This window comes from Centruroides sculpturatus, unplaced genomic scaffold (assembly GCF_000671375.1).
Source record: "Centruroides sculpturatus isolate CEXI.00-Female unplaced genomic scaffold, Cexi_2.0 scaffold839, whole genome shotgun sequence".
NCBI lineage: Eukaryota > Metazoa > Arthropoda > Arachnida > Scorpiones > Buthidae > Centruroides > Centruroides sculpturatus.
The window spans coordinates 368,842-389,360 of record NW_019384978.1 but is presented as its reverse complement, the minus strand read 5'-3'; the positions used below and the strand labels follow the sequence as shown (position 1 = coordinate 389,360).

The 20,519-nt window shown below is 28.6% G+C and overlaps 1 protein-coding gene across 1 annotated transcript in view; it reads right to left on the bottom strand.

The window, feature by feature from the left end:
• Positions 1-2,767: 2,767 nt before the first annotated feature.
• Positions 2,768-20,519, bottom strand: part of LOC111632718 — a 120,486-nt gene continuing 102,734 nt past the window's right edge. The window contains exons 5-10 of the mRNA XM_023377225.1: positions 15,879-15,982; positions 11,411-11,448; positions 9,497-9,599; positions 9,354-9,399; positions 4,236-4,287; positions 2,768-3,382 (exon numbers count right to left, since the gene is read on the bottom strand). Of these exons, the coding sequence (XP_023232993.1) occupies positions 3,190-3,382; positions 4,236-4,287; positions 9,354-9,399; positions 9,497-9,599; positions 11,411-11,448; positions 15,879-15,982 (536 nt within the window). The 3' untranslated portion in view covers positions 2,768-3,189. The remainder of the gene's footprint in view (positions 3,383-4,235; positions 4,288-9,353; positions 9,400-9,496; positions 9,600-11,410; positions 11,449-15,878; positions 15,983-20,519) is intronic.

The window sequence follows — 20,519 nt, the reverse complement described above, 5'->3', positions numbered from 1 at the left end:
GTCTTCACAAGACTGTCAGGTGGATACTCATTAAGTTTTGCATTGGTTCTAATTTATGAAAGGTGAGAGTTTAACTGCCCCATCAGATATTCGTTAATATTTTAATACCAAATTTCGAATTTCATCTGGGCCTCGAATTTGCATAGCTTTTTGTGCACTAGTTGATTTCTGTTCTCTGAATTTTGTAAGTACTTTTCTGGACTTTTTATTTAAAAAAAAAACTGATAATATTATGGAGTCTAAAAAGAGGCATATCAAGAACTGTGCTCACCATAGAAACCAAGAGATAATAGCCAAGATACAAAGTGGACAGAAGATGTCTGTTGATGCTAGGACGTATGGCTTCAACAGGTCTACAGTAGGCAAAATCTTAGCTATGAAAGATATATCAAGAAGTCTCAAGAGGCTAAAGGAGTAATGAAAATCACTTCTGAGAAATAAAGAGCAGTGAAGAGCTCATAATGGAACCTGAAACTGATGTGACAACAGAAGAACTCCAAGAATACTTAAATAAAGAACACAAAGAAACTCAGCAAGATGTTTCTTTTGAAAAAGACGATGATGAAAGAGGACCAATATCGACATCTGCTACTAAAGATCTTTTGAAGAAGTGAGAGGATGTCAGAACAATGGTCATCCAAATGGCATCCAAACCAGGTTGAGGTTATAGGCTTGAGGATCTCTACAATGACAATGCTATTGATTACTTCTGAAAAATCCTGAAGAGAGAAGCAAGTAAAATTGGACACATTCTTTAACCTCCCACAAACAGAAAAACAACATAACTGATAATGCAAGACTGTATATATATATACACACTTTCTTACAATGTTTATTTACATTTTACATGTATATATATATATTTTTTTTTTTTTTTTTGAGGTCTCCAGAACAAATTAATCAAAATTCCCATAAAAAACCTATGGTAAATCAATAATCAATTAACGAACAATTCAGGTAGTAAACAGTCTTAGAACAAATTATGTTCATTAACTGATCACCCACTGTATTCATAATTTATTCTGTTTAACATAGTTAATATAAATTTAGAACCAAAGCAGGTTTAAGTAATGATTTGAGAAATTCCTTGTTGGCCTTCAATTTTCAATTGCAGATCTATACATTCACTGTTATCCATCTGTCTGTCCTTTATATTAATCTTGAGAATAGAATTAGATAGATTAAAATGAGAACAGATATGGAAAGCTTACACCCAATTGACTATGTAGGAACTTCTGGTCCGAACTGGAATTGCGATTTCAATTCAAAATTTTCTAAAAAATGGAGTTAGATGACCAGCAATGTTATCAGAAGTATAATGTGCAGGAACAAGACATTAAAATTCAGACCAAATATGGAAAGCTTAGGGGCTAGAGATTCCAATTAACTATATATGAACTTCCTGTCCAGACTAGAAGTCACATGACTTCTTTTAAATTAAAAGATTATTGTCACAATGCCAAAGCCGCAATTTTTAATGTCACAATAAATATAAGACTAATTAATTAATAAATTAATTAAATATCTTAAATTTTAAAATATGAAATTTAAAGTTATTATTCAAATTTGCCTGAGGATTTGTGTATTTATATATTTGTTTTGTTACTTGTTTGATGTGTGTTCAAGAACTATTTATGGAATAAGACTTATGTATAAAAGGTTAGCCTTTGGTCAATAATCTTTTATTTTGTATAAGTGTAAGATTTGGGTAGCTTTTGTAATCATTTACTTTATAATTGTTGAAATGGACATAACATAAATAGAAGTTTTGTAATTGTATAATAAACTCTGATGATAAATTTTTTTACTGTTGGTAAAGTTTTCTAATTTTTGTGATCTATGGTTGTATTGCTAGTAAAACATTTGGTGGATTTCTTCCTAACCACCATCCACACTGCCACAGTAGCCATATGCTGTTTTCTTAAGCATATTTATGTACATAAAACTTACAAGTTCTTCTTTTTGAAGGTATTTGTTAATAAAATTATAGAATAAAAATGTCTATTATTAACAAAATATTTATTATTATTATTAATTTTTAATTTCATTTTTGGTAGATCAAAACAATAACTTTAACTAGAAACTTTTCAGATCCATGATCACGCTTAGAATTAACAAACATGACAATGTATTTATTACATTATTATTATTATTATTATTACAAATCTTCATATACAGTATAGTCATGCTAATCTAAACCCCTCGTCACATAAACCACTTGTAATCCATACAGCTTCTACCATTCCCCTAACTAAAATAATGGACTTGTCAACTGTACATTTGCAGCTCATTTGTAAACATAAGTCACACATAATGAGCATTCCTGCTTATTATGTCTACATCCCTGTTTAATTTAATAATTTTAATCTCTATCTATTGTTGTAAAGTATCTTACAAAACAAAAGATGACCTCAAAACATAAGCATCATATCCTTACTATCATATTCACATTAATCTGAACTTTTCAATAATTTGAAACTATCAGAAGTCTCAATTAGTTCAGATTAGTATGCCCATACTACAGTCGACCCCCTCTATAACACTGTTGATTATTCCGTTTTATATGAATTCCATGTTGTACGAGTCAATTAGATTTTACAAATACGTGAGCCGTTCACAGCCCGGCACACGTATTTGTAAAATCTAAGTGACTCGTACAACATGGAATTCATATAAAACGGAATTATCNTTTGTAAAATCTAAGTGACTCGTACAACATGGAATTCATATAAAACGGAATAATCAACAGTGTTTTAGGGGGGGGGTCGACTGTATATTCAGAAATCAATGAAGACAATTATTATAAAAAATTTAAGCTTTATGATAGCATAACATTAAATAAAGACTAGAAAGTTAATTGAACCTCATGCTAAATAATAATCTAATGTACTATTATGATGTAACTTGTTCTGTCTTACAATGTTAACCAAACATTTTATTCAAAAATTTCCAGCACTTTCAATAGTTTACAACTATTCTATTCAATTCCTACTATTCTATTCTATAACTATTCTTAACTGTTGATGATTTAACTGTCTTATGATGTTAAAACCAACATCATAAGACAGAATATGTTACATCATAACATTACACTAAATAAAGAGTTTAAATTTTAAATTGTTCAAATAAATCCTAAACATATTTATTAAAAAATTTCCTATTATTAATCTTTATGAAACTATTATAAATTTAATTACATATAAAATTTATTCGTATAAAAAAATATATATAAATATTAAAACAATTACTACTTACATAGAGAAATAAAAACCTGAGTATACGTTTGTGTGTTAAGATATACAACACATTTCCTGTATTTGGATTAATGACTGGAAGCCTATGGACTTTACTGTGGATAAGTGTCTTAATGGCTTCAAAAAGGCTGATAAATACAATTAAGTAAATTTAGAAAAATTCTAAATTAAAATATATTATTAATTCTGAAATTTAGCTAATTTGTTCAAACAAAATGTTTTAATTAAGAATTAAATTTTATCTGAACTATTACAAAAATCTACATAAAGAATGAATTAATAGTATATCTAAAAAATAAAATCAAGGGATATGAGGAAACAGTAAAATTTATAAAAATCCAACAATGAATTGCATAACTTTCCCAGCAAAAAAATTTAAAGTAGTGGTAGTGCCATTTGTTATATGTTAAAAACATTTTATATGATTAATTATTATAAAATGGCACAAAGCTTAATTTTGAAACTAGAGATGAGTTTTATAAAAAAAAAAAAAAAGTAAATACTAATAATAAGTAAAATCTTCATTAAATCTGATCCTACTCAAGATATGATACATGACTATTTCCCCCACCTCTTGACTTTTATACCACCATAATTTAATAGCATCAATCTCCTAATAAAGAAACCTCCTTGTATAATTTCAGAAAGTTTTGACAAAAGACACTGGAGTTATTAAGCTTCAAAATGGTTAAACAAATTTCTGCTTCCACACATACACTATCATACATACATGTGGGGGGAATCCAGATTTATTTGCATTTCTTGACATATCAAGAAATGCAAGTAAATTCCAGTCCAAAAATGTAAAAATGTTGCAGGGAGTAATTTTTTGACCAACTGCCAAACTTTCTCTATATTACATAAAACAACCAAGAAAATAATATAATTTGATTCATTTGATATCTGCATGATAGAAAATTCAATATATTTAAACACAAACAAAGTTATCTGATTATGCTAAATCACAAAATAAATAAATACCTTGCATCAGGTTCAATGCTGACTAGAGATCTTGCTTTTTCTTTTAGTACATCTGAAAATTCATAACAAAACTTTATTCTTCTTTTCATTAATATCAATTTTTTATATATGATAAACACTAAACAAGGTTTGAATAATAATTCATGTAAAAAAACTCAATGAAATAAATAATTATTATATTGTTTACTTAGTAATTAATAAAATAATTTGATTGAAAAAGTTAAACAAGTGATTAAAATAGATCATCTTCCTTAGGAATAGTCAAAACATTAATTTCTGTATTGTAAATTAGAAATATTACTTTAAAAGTATGCCATTTTAATCATCATAAATTATTAATTACAAACAATTGCATTTTGTTTGATATTAAAAATTAATCTAATAAATAAATATAAATTTTATAAATTTATTAAGCAAGTATAAACTTATTGATATAGTTCTCATGACTCATTTTTTACTCATATTTGGCATTTTGTACAGGAAAAAAATTCACATGTAGTATATTAAGATTGTTATAATCCTAATATACTACATGTTTTCATTAAAAATATTTTATTAGTAATTATTATTATATCATATTAAATTAATTCTTCCAATTAATCAAATACATCTAACAGGAAAATTTTATTGAAAAGATTTTAATATTTTATTCAATGAAAAATAAATTACACATACTACAAATTCATATTGTCATTTAATATATATTAAGAGAACATAAACTGATATAAGAGAAATCAAAGATGATGTCAATTACTAATATTGTACTACTACTAATAATTTATCAAGGATGCAGAATATTTTCAAGACACAAAATTTTATCAGAATATAGATTTTACATACAAAATTGTTGCACGTTAGTAGAAAAACATATTATGACGGAGTTAATAATTAATATGTGGTTTGAAATATTTTAATTAAAATATGCAATTCTTTAAATAGACACATAATATAATTTGCCACACAACACTAAAAATGATAAATTAATTTAAGTTTTTTTTAGATTAAAAGAATGCTTTAAGTATACATCATCACAAGATAGCATACATGATCATAAACTTAATGTAATATGTTGATTAATGCAGGCCTCAGAGTGCCATTTTCCCTCCAAAAAAGTGGGAAAAGTGAGTTGAAATACAGAAACAGTGAGTAAAAAGTGAGTGTAATAGTGACAAAACTAAGCAAAAGCATGGAAGGAAAACTCAGCAAAATAGCAGTAAAAGTTTTTTTTTCTCTTTTTATTCTGTTATGGTTAAATACATTTTAAAAATTTCTGTATATATAATAGCCACTTATATCGTGTTATATCGTGAATTTGGATATTTTTTTTTTGGGGGGTCCTCCAAATTTTAAAATACCAACTGCCATTGAATTTCTATTTGCAACAAAATACAGTATTCATATTTCTATCATTATCCTTAAAACTACCACTGAAGGTGAAACAATAAATTCATCAAGATCTATATATGCAAAACAGATAGATATATCAATTGTCATTTGTTTCGTTTTGATATTAAAAATTGTTTATTTATTAGTTTTAAGTACCATCTCCTTATTTACAAGTTTCTGTCAATTTGAAATTTTACACCTTTATGAAAATTGAAGGTATTGCATCAATTCACATAAAGGTGTGAAATTTCGAATTCACTGCATAATGTGTAAGAAAGATTTCTTTAATTCTGAACAGAAAGTTTTTATACAGAACTAACTTTATTTTGTTTTTTAGAGAATTTTTACTCTCTGTAATTTTAAAAGGTTTGATGGTTCTATTAATAAGCGATTTATTTTCACAATAAATCGCTTATTAAATACTGTATAATAAAATCGCAAGTGATATTTCATTTTTATATCGATAGTATTTGTCTTTATATGTCATTGTTAAAGAAATAATGCTATATGTGCGTTGGTGGTATCAATGTTTATGTAAATGTCAATTAATACAATATAACCAAGAATAAAGTTCAGTATTAAAAACTAAGCTGATTGCATAGCATGTATAATCTGTTTAGTATAAGCTCAGAATTTTTACTACTCAGTTATATTACTACTCAGTTATATCGTACTTTTTTCTGTCTCCCGACAAGCGTGATATAACAAGAAGCTACTGTATTTCCAGTAAACTATAAATACTTATAATACTTACTACCCAGAATAATTATACTTGTAGTCAATTTATACATACATTTAGGAATATATAGACGTAATTAAATGTTAACAACATGCTATGAAATCATTAAAATAACTTTATTCTATTTAACTCAAGTTTATGAAATTATTTAAAGATATATAAAGTAAAAAATATTCTTGTAAATGACAACTCCATAACCCAATTGTTAATTAAAACCAAATGATTTGCCAAATTATTGGGCTATAACAAAAATAATTAAATGGTCAAAAATGAAATAATTTGTCTAGAAGTAGGAGGTTATGCCACTGTCTCATGTTAATTTTAATAATTATAATATATTTTAAATTTAGAAGCGGCAGCAGTGTTGTCAGCTTGAGAGATTAATCCCTTGGCATAGCGTGTTTTTTCTCTACAAAGATTTTCTTAGAAAACAGCCAAAAACATAGGAATGCTTAAAATACTTATTTTTAATTGCCATAGATAGAAATGCAACTTTGAAGAACTAGATTTTGGTTAATAATGACAATATGGCATGTGTACATAACTTTAATTGATATTGACTCAATTTTGGCTTCTGAATTTGTAACGAGAGGTATTTTTTAAGTGCATGAAAGACCTACATACATGAAAGGAATTTGTATCCTATAACCTAACAACATTAAGCAAAAGTTGCGATTTTGAGTCCTGCTCAGGTCCGAGTATTTTCTTCCAGAAAATTCTAGTCTGATAGTTCGATAATTTCGCAGATCATTTGGTTTTAAAATTATTTTTGATTGGTCCCACATCTTAATTGAGCACGTGGAAATGATCAAAAAAGTGAGAAAAATGACCTGAAAGGTGAGAAAAGTGAGGATACTTCAAAAAAGTGAGTACAAGTGAGAAAAGTGAGTGACTCCAAGGCCTGATTAATGGTAATAAAATTAGAATCAAATGTGACAGGCATCATTACTAATACCACAAGGTACCTAATTAGAATTTTTAACACAAGGTTCTAATTAGCAGATTTTTTAGCATTCAAACATGTAAAATTTCTTTACAATGTTGGTCATGCATATTAATTCAAGCTGACATGAAATTTTACCCATTAAATAGTATTGAAAAGAGTTTTGAAATAAAAACAATTTTATTAATTTTAAATTTTCACTGGATGATGAAATTTTCTTTAAAAAATAAAAAGATGTAGTCATTTCAAAAAAAAAAAAATTTCTTTTTTGTTTCCTTTTAACACTTTCAGGACCGATCCTTTAGGTGTCATATTTCTGTGGACAGACCTTTGTTGACCTTTTTAAAAATACTGCCTGTTTGAAAATGAACAACTTTAATATAGGCTAGTCATAAAAACCATATTTTTTTTTTCAATTTAATTTGATATATAATAAGTAAGAATTTGTTAATATAGATTTGATTTTCATAATTTAAATATGTATACAAATGCAAAAACCAATATTTTTTGCCTTTATTTATAATTGCACCATTTGAAAAATGCATCTTCAATTCTAATTGGGTAATGGTTTGTTTTAATTCTGTTTATTGTTTTCTGTCCTTTGACAAAAATATGATGATGATGTGTGCAATGAACATTTAGTTTTTGTTTCATTTATGACATTCCAAAAAATGTGCAAATTTCTACACATTAAAAAGTGCATTAATCCACAATAATTTGATGTTTATACTTATTTACTTAAGTGTATTTATATTTTAAGAGAACTAAACATTAAATTATTTAATAATAATAGTAATAACTTTAAACGGAAAAAAAATGACAAAAAAAATTTGATAAAAGTTAAAAAAATTTTGATATTGATTTCAAATTTTGAGTACCTCTTGACAAAATTTTAATGAGCTTGAAGTATATTTCTTACAAAAGGATGATGGTCATAGGAAATACAAGCAGACATGTTTAGACCAAAGGTTACAAGAAAGTTATGGGATAGTGCTGGGTCAAGATCATTCCTTTATCTCATATAATTGCTGCCCAGAAAGTTTTAGTGTTATTTTGGTAAAAATCAAAACTATGGTTCAGTAACTGAGACCAACTTATCCCTACTGCATGCACATAGCTGTTTAAGTAGGAAGCAATGTAATAAATATCTGAAGTGATAAACAAAGTATCAAAATAGCACTCTCTCTCATCATCCCTCACTATCAGAAATCTGCTATATACTACACAAATTCCCCCATGTTCATAAATAATTGGAACCAAGTAATCTTAATTTAACATTGAATTCCATTTTCAATGTTAAATTTATAATTCCTTCCAAAACTTTACAATATTACTACTGTTTTAAAAAAATTTCAAAAAAAAATGAATGGCTTTATTAAATAAATATACTGTATATTGGTTTATAGTGCACAAAAGTCATTTTATTTAACTCAAAAGAAAAGGAAAAAAAAACAGTAACACAATTTATGACAGATCCCATACAAATAAGTAAGTGCGGTGATCTTTTAGTGTTGCACCTGCTTGAGCATCCAATTCACATGGGTTACATACTACTGTAAACTGGAGATGGTATCTCCAATTTCTCAAAAGTTGATATTTTGGTGTATAAATTTCTGATCATGAATAATCAAATTCTCAAACATTGAAGTCCACAAAGATCAATAGTGTATAGAGTTGGGGACACATCACTCAAATGCACACCAGACACTACAGCCAACACTGCCTCACTATGACAAATGCCTCACACAATGTCTGTGCACATCTAATATTCTTATTTTTAACTTATTTAAATATTGTGCATTCTAATTTCACTTTTAAAATATAGGATTTCCCTGAATTTTGGCAAATTTCTCCAATTAATATCTATAGACTTAGCCAAGATGCTACTCCATTTTATTGTAATGTTTTTGCAGCTATTGCTATTATTACTACTTTTCTACCACAAATTTTCCCAAGATTGCTTTAATTTCCACCAAACTTCCTTTGTGCAGTCAAACATATTTTGCACCCTGATATTTATAAAGATTTTAAAACTTTACAAAAATATTACCTCTCCATGTCTCAATTTTATGTTCTTCTAATTCATCCATATGTACCTAAAAATCAAATTCACTTTTAAACATTCATATGATTACTATATAAAATACAAATTTTAATGATGCCAAACAAAATTTAATCAAAAGGAAAACTTACCAATGGAGATTTATAATATGTTCTTAAAATATTGATGAAATCTGTTATGGTTAGCATTCCTATTAAATATAACAATAAATTTTTTATTAAAAATTTAAACTTTCTAAAATTCTATCAACTACTATTCATATACTCTGAAAAATATGAAAAGAATACTTATATTATGGAATTAAAAAACATATATACAAGGATATCAGATAATAAATATCAAGAAATTAAACTGAAGGAGTTTGAAACTACATTTATACTTAATGACTATCCTAAATTGAAATTAAATACATGGCATAAACAATACTGGAAAAACAGATATAATACAAAATAGACAAAAAATATAAAACCTTCTTCTACATAAAAAAGATTTTCAAGAGTTGTAATAAGATCCTTAAAAAAGATAATATGAGTTTAGCCTCATATTTCACCAACAAAATATCACACATTTATAATAACATTAATAAACAACATAACAATAAAATAAACAATCTTAAAAATGTAGGAACAGTTTATAGAGTGGAATGTAACTGTTATAATTTGAAAACTTATATTGGTGAAACAGGCCATTTATTAGAAACAAGAATAAAAAAACATGAAGCTGTAGTTTGACTTAGATATAACACTTCCCCATGGTATAATCACATATTAAATAATAATTGTCAAATCAATAGAAATAAAATAAAAGTTTCATAGTTTTAAGCAATATTGTTTTGAACATTCAATTTTTTAGGTAATCTTTTCCTTTCTTAATGACCATAAGTCATTAATTGTTGTTAAATTTTTGTTTCTGAAACAATAAATCTTGAGATATAAGCTATATTTGTTTCAAATTTACTTATGTTTGAATTATTAATAAATTACTTTAAAATTTTGCATATTGTAAAATGATGGATGGAAGCCAAGATTTAAAATCATCTGTTGTCTAAGCTGCAATTTTTTACAATTGAGATGTGCTTCAGATATATCCTTCTTTAAAGTAATCTTTTACTCATAATATAACATTATGTGCTTAAATATTGCTCTTTTTTCTGTATCTGAAATAGCAGTATGATTATCTAATAAAATAATAGTTATAAAGACTATTTTTACAAACTGTGGCTAAAAATGTATTTATAATCACATTAAGATATGGCTTATGGGTGTTAAAAAAACAGAATCAACACTAATGCAATTTAATGATGCTAGTTAATGTCATAAAATGTGATTTCATATAGCATTGTATATATGAGACTAACAAAAATTTTAACTTTAGACTTTACAGAAATATGAGGTTAGAATTATTGACTTATATAGTCCCAAGCTAGAACCAACTATTCTGAGTGATTTAAAAGGTGCAACTTTGTAGAGAATGACTTTTTGTGGGTCTGATTATAGTTTACACAGCAATGACAATACCATTACAAACAGTATATGAGAGTAGAAACAATGTTGTATACCTTTACTTATGCTCTGCCATTTACATCAGTGATACTTAAAGCATCAACTATTGGAAACAGAATGTGGTATAGTTTTCATTTATTCTGAATTTTTAGTACATTAATCTCTGTGCTAAATAACTTAAATTCTACAAACAACAGTTTTAGATGAAAATATTTGAAAAAAATAGAATTAAGTTGTGCACAACCCGTTATTAACAGCACTATTTCATTTGTTTCCCACTCTAAATTAATTAAAGTTTGCATTTACATTTACTTTGTAAATTAACACTAGTTTGTGAGCAATATTTTGTAGGCTTAAAAAATTGATTTATAAACTGGTACTAAATTTTGCCTAAAAACAATTTGCACTAATTTATAAACTGGTACACTGCATAACATAACAGCAGCCTAACNAATAATCTTAGTTCAATCTCATTAAAATCAATATTTACAAAAATTATGCTTAAAATTTTTTTCATTACTCAAATTATCAGAAATTAAATGCTTACCATTTTGTACAAGAGCAAAAAATGCTTTTTTCACCTGAAATTAAATAGAGAAGTAAAGATTAATCTAATTGACAAAATTAAATAATATAATCATTAGTACAAGTACAGTGGTCTCTATAGTCTGTCATTTACCAGTCCAACACCCAGCAGAGTAGTGCAAATGAAATTTTCATGTTATAATTATAACTTGTCAATGAATATGACAGAGAGAACAGAGAAGGACTGATATACATATATACTGTCAATCACTAGTTGTTTGTTGCACTTGCAACTGGTAAAACAATCATAATCATGATAATTACAATAAAATAACCTGTGAACCAAGGGCAATTTTTACTGTGCAGTAAGTATGCATATACATACAAAATCCAATAATCCAACAATCTGCTGTAATCCAGTACAGATGGTCTGATATATGTCAGATTACAGAGACACTACAGTACTCCTAAATTTTACAAAATATTAGATCTTTATTTTTACAGTTATTTCAATTTAATGATATACAGGTAACCCCCGTATAACACGGTAGTTACGTTCCAAAAAATTGCCGTGTTATGCGAATCCGTGTTATACGAAACAAAGAACTAATACGAAAAGGAGGGTTAGGTTCCAAAAATTAAAAAACATGCTAGTATATTTTCATAATTAAGATAAATATCTTCATTAAAATTTTTTTAAGTGATACATATTAATATAAATTAAACAATGTTTTCTTCGTCATCACTAAAAACACTATTAATTAACCGAGAGCGTTTTCTTTTTGGCAAGTTATCCTTATCCTCTGAGCATTTTTCTGCATTATCTTCAGATCCATGCTTTACCTTTTGCAAAATGTATGTAATTTTAGATTGCTTGCTTCTAGTTAAAAGGTCTTTATAAATTTCCTTATATGGTGCTAAGCACTTATGAAGAATAAAGCAAGTATGGAATAAGGGAAAAACATTCGGCAACATCAGAAGCAGAAGCATCGCGATCTGGCAATATTGAAACAAGTTTCGAGAAGGACCACCTGTATCGACAGAAGGCGAGAAGAGAAAATTTACATACTTAAGTACTAATAGTTTACGAAAAATAATTTTCGTGAACTATTATTAGTTAAGTATGTAAAAATTTATTACATTTCCTGTTGTACAAGGGTTTTATCCAATTCTCGAACCGTGTCAGAGTGAATCCGTGCTATAAAAGTACCGTGTTATAGGGGGGGATGGTACCAATTCTTGAACCGTGTTAGAGCGAATCCGTGCTATAGAAGTGCCGTGTTATACGGGGGTTACCTATAATCCATAATCAATAATCAAAAAGTACTGCTTAATGGCACATAAATCCCAATAAAATAAAGTCATCTTTACAGAGGATGTCCCATAAATTATCAGCCATTTAGCTAGAAGAAATTTACTTATTATAAAAACTACATGAACTAATTCTATTGTTTGAAATATGGACTACTGTTATCCATAGTCTGTATCCATCTTTCAGCTAACTCTTGCATTCACTCTCTTGTACCATTTTTCATTTGAACAAAAAAAATTCTTGCACTGTAATCTCAAATTGCTCCAGATTTTGGAAGCATCATCAATGTAAAAAGTATGCAATTGATGAAAAAAGTAATTTGATGATGCAAGATTGGGACTGTAGGCAGAGTGTGGTAAAAGTTCAATTGTGTACAATATTTGCCATTGTTCTTCTTACTGTGCACAATTGTATATTATGTATGTATGGCTTACATATGTGATTTATGTATGTATTCTATTATTAGTTTCAAATTGGGTACAGTAGAATACCATTGTTTTAACACAGCATACATATGTTCAAGTTGAGAGGAGTAAAGTTCAGCAGTTATGTAATGATTAAACAACATGGAAAGAGAGTGTCTCCTTGCCTGTCTTGTAGTTATCTTGAAGAGTTCTGTCAATTTGTTTCCAACCCTGAGTCTTTTTCTATACATATATTTGTCATTTTTATTAATTTCTCAGCTATTTCAAATTCAGCCATTATTTGCCATAGTTATATGTGATTGATGTCATATGCTTTAGTGAAATCTGTGTATTGGTGTACCTGTTTGTACTCATACTTCTTTTTCAGCTACTGTCTTAGGGTAAATATCTGGTCAATAGTTGACCAATTCTGTCTAAACCCACACTGATAATCCCCTAAGATATTTTCTATATAAGATGTTAGCCATTTGGAAAGAAGCATCAACAGTATGTTGAAGTATGTTGTATGTTGTAACAGTATGTTGTTTTCAGTAATGATATTCCCCTGCATAGCTCTTTGCTTCTATTTTTGTGGCTGGGGCAAATGATTCTTTCCATTTGCCTGTAAGTTCATCATTATTCCAAATATTTAGTAAGAGCTTATGGCCTTCCTTTTGAAGACATTTACCTTCCAATTTGAACAATTCAGCAGGTATACCATCACCTCCTGGTGCCTTGTAGTTCAATTGAGATATACTAAACTCTATTTCGTAACCAATAGTTCTTCTACTGACATGTTTACATCATCTTGGCCTGTTTTATCTACAATTATTTCCACGGATCAAATCCTGTGCCTTTTGTGTGTCTTGGCTTTCTTTTACAATGCTCAACAGATCTTTGAAGAATTCTCACACCTATTCAGGATCTTGTCCACTTCTGTTATGATCTTGTCATTTTAATCTTGTAATTGTCATATATTATTTAGATGAATGTAAAGATATTGTGACAATATGGAAAAATGAACTTTTTACTTTGCTTTGTGAAAATGTGAAAAATCAACCGTTTTTAAATCACAGACTTTATAACTCTGAATTTACTTTGAACAAATTTTTATCTGTTTTATCTACAAGTATTTTCTATTTGTATAATTATTTGTGATAAATATCTTTTGGCAATGTAGAAATTCAATATAAGATATAAATACAGTAGAACCTCGATTATTCAGACTAATTGGGGATGAATGTAGTCCAGATTAGGAAAAATTCAGATAATCGAAACAAATACTTTAATTTATCTTTTAATGATAATACAACACGTTTTCTTTTCGACGACATATCGGTAATATTAAAAATAAATACTGTATTTAAATTGTGATCAAATTTTCAAGAAAAATGTTCATATTGAATTTGGACTACTACTGACCAGCACTAACAGACTACCTATTGTTTAAAAGGCCCTCTGGTGGCGCAAGAAGACTGATCTTATAAAATAAAAAGCAGTTGAAACTGCATTTTTATGAATAAAAATTTGACAAACTATTTATCGTTTTATGACGAGTAAAACTTTTTTGTCGCGTTTGCGGCTTTTAAGTAATGCATAAACTTTCGAGGCGCGAGGCCCTTCAGACCGCGAGGCATAGGTGGTGGCCCACGTTGCCAATACGCCGCCCTTGGTCATAGAAATGATGTAATTTGAATATAAATTATTTATAAATACGTATGTCAAGTTATATTTTTATTATGACGCAAAATATATTTAAGAGTTTACGACCACTGTGCTGGGTGAGACATCGTTGAAACAAAAAAAGTTATGCATTCCATCATGTACATAAACAGTATCGTAATTCGCCAAGTGCAAATCAGCAAATTCATAAAATTTTTGTTTATTTTGACCAATCCGGTTAATTGAGGTTCTACTGTATACTTATAACAACTGTTGCAGTTAAATATGAGTTTTCAAAATTTTATTAAAAAATGGACAAATATATTACTGCTTTTGAAATTTATGGAAGAACATTACACTAGCAATTTTTCTCATTTTCCTTTGGCTATTTACTTGACTTGATTCTGTTTACCTTTAAATTTATTTTTGCTTATCTAAAAAATTATTTTTATTTAGGTAATAAAGTAATTATTTGCAATGCTTATTTAAATAACAAAAAAAAAAAGATAAGCAATATATATCTTAAACAACAACAACGATAATAATGAGGTTGTTTGAGAAAGCCATGAATAATTTTTTATTTGTTAGATTACACTCATCTGACTTAAATATTATCATGACCTTTTTCAAAATACTTCCTATCAAAAGAAATACACCTGTCCTAGCATCACAGTAGTTCATCAAGTTAAAAGGACATCTTTCTGCATGATCTTCAAAATTACTCTACTACTTTTAAAATCTGTCACTTTCCTGTATTTTGCATAGCACTAATCAGTGACAGAATGCTGGAATGATCCCATTTTGACGAAAGGAGCAGGCTGTCTAGAGTTATCACTTAATCAATTTTATACAGAGAAGTGATGCCATAATTTTATCATTCTTTTCTCTAATTCTTTGCTAGTAGATTTGAACATTTCAATTGGCAATTCCAACATCAAATGTTTTTAATGGCAATACAATTTTATTAACTGATTTTATTATTGCACATGCATCTTGTAATGACGGGGAATCAATAAATTTTGTTCTTTTGACCTGAACAAAAAGCAATGCAAGTCTTTCTTGAACAACCTTTGTAATAATAAAAGTAAAGCATATATTCATAACTTACTAATAATTGTGTATCAAATACAACCAGTTTGGCACTGATAGGTATCAAATCATAACATCGATAGTTTTTGAAAAATTTGGCAAAAATATGGTCTTCATCTTCCCCTATTAGAAATAAAAATTCTTGAATAAATAAAATAATGTACTATAACAAAATTATATCTTAAAATTAAATTAGTCATTAGACATATTTTTTTCCTTTAATTCGTACAGAACTAAAGCATTACCATTATTTTTTACATGGGTTATCTGTGTTTTAAAGTCAATTTGAAAGATGAGGATTACCTGTCAATTTTATATTTCAATTATAACCTCACCCAACACCTTTTTCTTTATCTAAATTTACTGAAATTTACTAAAGAAATTGTGAAATATCTGTTATACACTGCACACATTCATCTCCATTGATTTTTCCAGAAACCACTAAACCATATATGTTTTACCTTTAGTTGTCTTGTTTTCCACACACAAACCCATATTTTAATTATCATTAGACATTCCTATTTTAACATGTTTTAAAGGCTAATTTCATTCCTTCTCTATGACGACTTTCAAAAAATTATTTAGAAGCTGAATATCAATTTTAGCACACATTAACCTTCTATAGTGAATATGAGCTAAGCAATCAATCTACAAATTGTAGCACTCTATTGTAACGTCCATATGAAATTTTTTTAGTAAAAAAAAAATCAATAATAATTACATTAATTGCAATTATTTTATTTACCACTGATTTTTACTCTACAGGTTTATAACAGTCCTTCCTGCCAAGAACCATATTTTGACCCTAATCTCAATCCAGAAGGGAGCTCTTCCAAACATCAAATATGTTATAGATATTATCACAATCTTTTTCTAATTAATTTTTTCAGGTTTATAAATATATAATAATAAATATTAATCTTTTATTGGAGAGACTATTTTAACTTTTCAAAATTATTTTGGATGATTATTCAGTCAATCTTGATCATTAATTAAGACAGATTACTTGATAACTAATGCCAATAGGCTATAAATTTCAGCTCTTTACATCACTATAAAGTGAATTTTAACAACTAAAATAATTACACAAATTTAAAATGATATCCAAGCTTGACCAAGCAATGTATCATTTACAGACATTACTTTCTTCTATTTTGCTAACAAAACTAAAGAGAAAGACAATTTCATTACTATTTTAATTTATTTGCTCCATTCTTTAAACTGTACTTTAATTAATACAAGGGGTATTTTTATTCAACCTCCAATTTGTCAGGGAAAGAAAAATGCAAACAGTGAAGATCAAAACTGCTTTATTTACAAAAGTTAGACACACTTTTCAGCTACTTCTCTACATAATTGTTGCCATTTCAATTTAGGCACTTATCATACCATGGCACCACATTTTCTATATTCTCACCCAAGAGTTTGCCTCCAGGTAACTTACTAAATCCTTCAAGGTAGCCTTCCAACTCCTCATCAGTTTGGAATCCCTGACCTCCTAACCACCACTTCAAGTGAATGAACAGATGGAAATCACTTGGTGCTAAGTCTGAGCTGTACTGTAGATGAGCAAACACTTCCCATTTGGACTTCTGAAGAAGTTCTTATGTTTGTACTGTAGTGTGAAGACAAGCATTACTGTATAGCCTTGACTTAGCACTTAGCCTAAAATGTGTATCTAACTTCTGTAAATAAAACAGTTTTGATCTTCACTGTTCATTTTTTCCTGCAAAATCAAAGGTTAAATAAAAAAACACCCTTCATATAAAACCAACTTCTACAAAGTAAATTTGTAAACAATTTATTGTTAAATATTTAATATTTAAATTAAAATAAAAGTAACAATAAGATTTTTTAAATGTAAAAAATAATGGCAATGGTGTTAATTAAAAACAAGTAAATGAGAATAGCAATAGTCAACAATGATAAGGTGCAGTGAGACTGACCAAAGCTATTAAGCAATTAAATAATTTTTTAAGTACAGTAGAGCATTGATTATCTGAATCAATTGGGGACTGGGGTTGATCAGAAAATCGATTTTTCGGATAACCAATTATGTATGAAAAATATATTAACCTATCCCATGTTGAAATTCATTCAAATCCTGTCACGTCCTTAACTACCCTCTCATGATCGCGCCAGTGCTGCCAGCTAAAACACACACACCAACAAAAATAATATTGGAGTAGTCCAAGAAATAGCCAAAGATTGCAGCATCACAGCGCTAGTGAAAATATGCCAACTGGAAAGCTTTTGGTTAATTGACATTTCGATTGATAAATAATCAATGCTCTACTGTATATATATATATATATATATAATAAACAGCCAAAAGCCCAATACATTGATACCAACAATCACCATAATTAATCAAGCTATTGTCTTGCTATTACTAATAATTAGAAATTAAGTAATTTGGTAAATTTTTTACTATAAATTCATATTTATAAAAACAAATTTATAAAAATTGTTTTCTGTTAAACTTTGTAGCATTATCTGTAAAGCCAGTATAATAAGTCCTGATAATAGAAGATACAAATTTATAGTCGAAAATTTACATTTTAGTAAGAAAAAAGGATATTGAGGCATTTTAATTAAGTAATTTGGTATTAGAGATAGACGGTAGGTGCCATCTCTTATCTAAATGAATAATTATAATAATAATTAAATAATTTAGAACAGTCTGGAAGAAAAAAACTGGCCCGAAGCAGGATATGAACCTGCAACCTTTGCTTACTGTGCAATGTGCTGCCAATTATGTCACCCAGACCTCCGAGCAAGTCTTCACTTGCAGACATATTTAAACCTAGATATAACCATTCATGGTTCCTCCAGACTTTTCTAAATTATTTAATAAATTATTAATTATAATTATTAATTTAAATAAGAGATGGCACTTAATGTCTACCTCTAATACTACACTACTTAATTTTTAATTATTAATGATAGCAAAACAACAGTCCAATTAATTATGGCAATTTTTGGTTTAATTTTTTAAGTTATGGCAATAATAAAATCAATTTTCATATAAACTTTTTAAACAGTAATTGGATAAATGAAACAATTATAGATCCTGGATGATCTGACAATTACAATCTATAATTTTTATCATATGAAGAACCATATGACAAACTTAACAAACTTAAAATGTATGCCTTTAAAAAAATTAATACAGTAGAGTCTCGAAAACTCGGCCTAATGTGGACCGAAAGGTGGTCGAGTTTGTGAAAGTGCCGAGTTATCGGGAATGGGATTAAAAAAAATAAGTATGAGTGTTTCCTCAGAAAATACTATACTGTACTTGTATGTATTTGTAGGCACCAACGTGGGCGATGGTCGATTGGCACTACAATCCTTTGTTTAGTCGTAAGTAGCGGAGCTCTTGTCGAATACACCTGAACTGTGTCGTGGCAGGTCGAATAAGTGCGGTGGTCTGACGAAACGCTCACGTCATCCACGGGAGGCCCTCTGGTGGCAACTGTAGGCGTTAGCGCCTCAGTACTCCCCCGCGAGTGTCAACGATACTTTAGGTTGAAGCGTACCCGTCGTCCAGAGCGGGTTGTGACCGGTGGTTGGGTCTCGTCGAGGTCCGTTGGTGGTGGGGGTCTCTCTTCCGTGCTGGTTGGGGCGGAAGTTGTAGGGTCGGCGACAAAGGCTGGTTTGAGGCGGTCGATAGTAACCGTCACCTCCTTGCCGTTGATGTTAACCCTGAACGTCTTGTCGGAGCGCTGGAGGACTTGGAACGGGNATATTTAATATTTAAATTAAAATAAAAGTAACAATAAGATTTTTTAAATGTAAAAAATAATGGCAATGGTGTTAATTAAAAACAAGTAAATGAGAATAGCAATAGTCAACAATGATAAGGTGCAGTGAGACTGACCAAAGCTATTAAGCAATTAAATAATTTTTTAAGTACAGTAGAGCATTGATTATCTGAATCAATTGGGGACTGGGGTTGATCAGAAAATCGATTTTTCGGATAACCAATTATGTATGAAAAATATATTAACCTATCCCATGTTGAAATTCATTCAAATCCTGTCACGTCCTTAACTACCCTCTCATGATCGCGCCAGTGCTGCCAGCTAAAACACACACACCAACAAAAATAATATTGGAGTAGTCCAAGAAATAGCCAAAGATTGCAGCATCACAGCGCTAGTGAAAATATGCCAACTGGAAAGCTTTTGGTTAATTGACATTTCGATTGATAAATAATCAATGCTCTACTGTATATATATATATATATATATAATAAACAGCCAAAAGCCCAATACATTGATACCAACAATCACCATAATTAATCAAGCTATTGTCTTGCTATTACTAATAATTAGAAATTAAGTAATTTGGTAAATTTTTTACTATAAATTCATATTTATAAAAACAAATTTATAAAAATTGTTTTCTGTTAAACTTTGTAGCATTATCTGTAAAGCCAGTATAATAAGTCCTGATAATAGAAGATACAAATTTATAGTCGAAAATTTACATTTTAGTAAGAAAAAAGGATATTGAGGCATTTTAATTAAGTAATTTGGTATTAGAGATAGACGGTAGGTGCCATCTCTTATCTAAATGAATAATTATAATAATAATTAAATAATTTAGAACAGTCTGGAAGAAAAAAACTGGCCCGAAGCAGGATATGAACCTG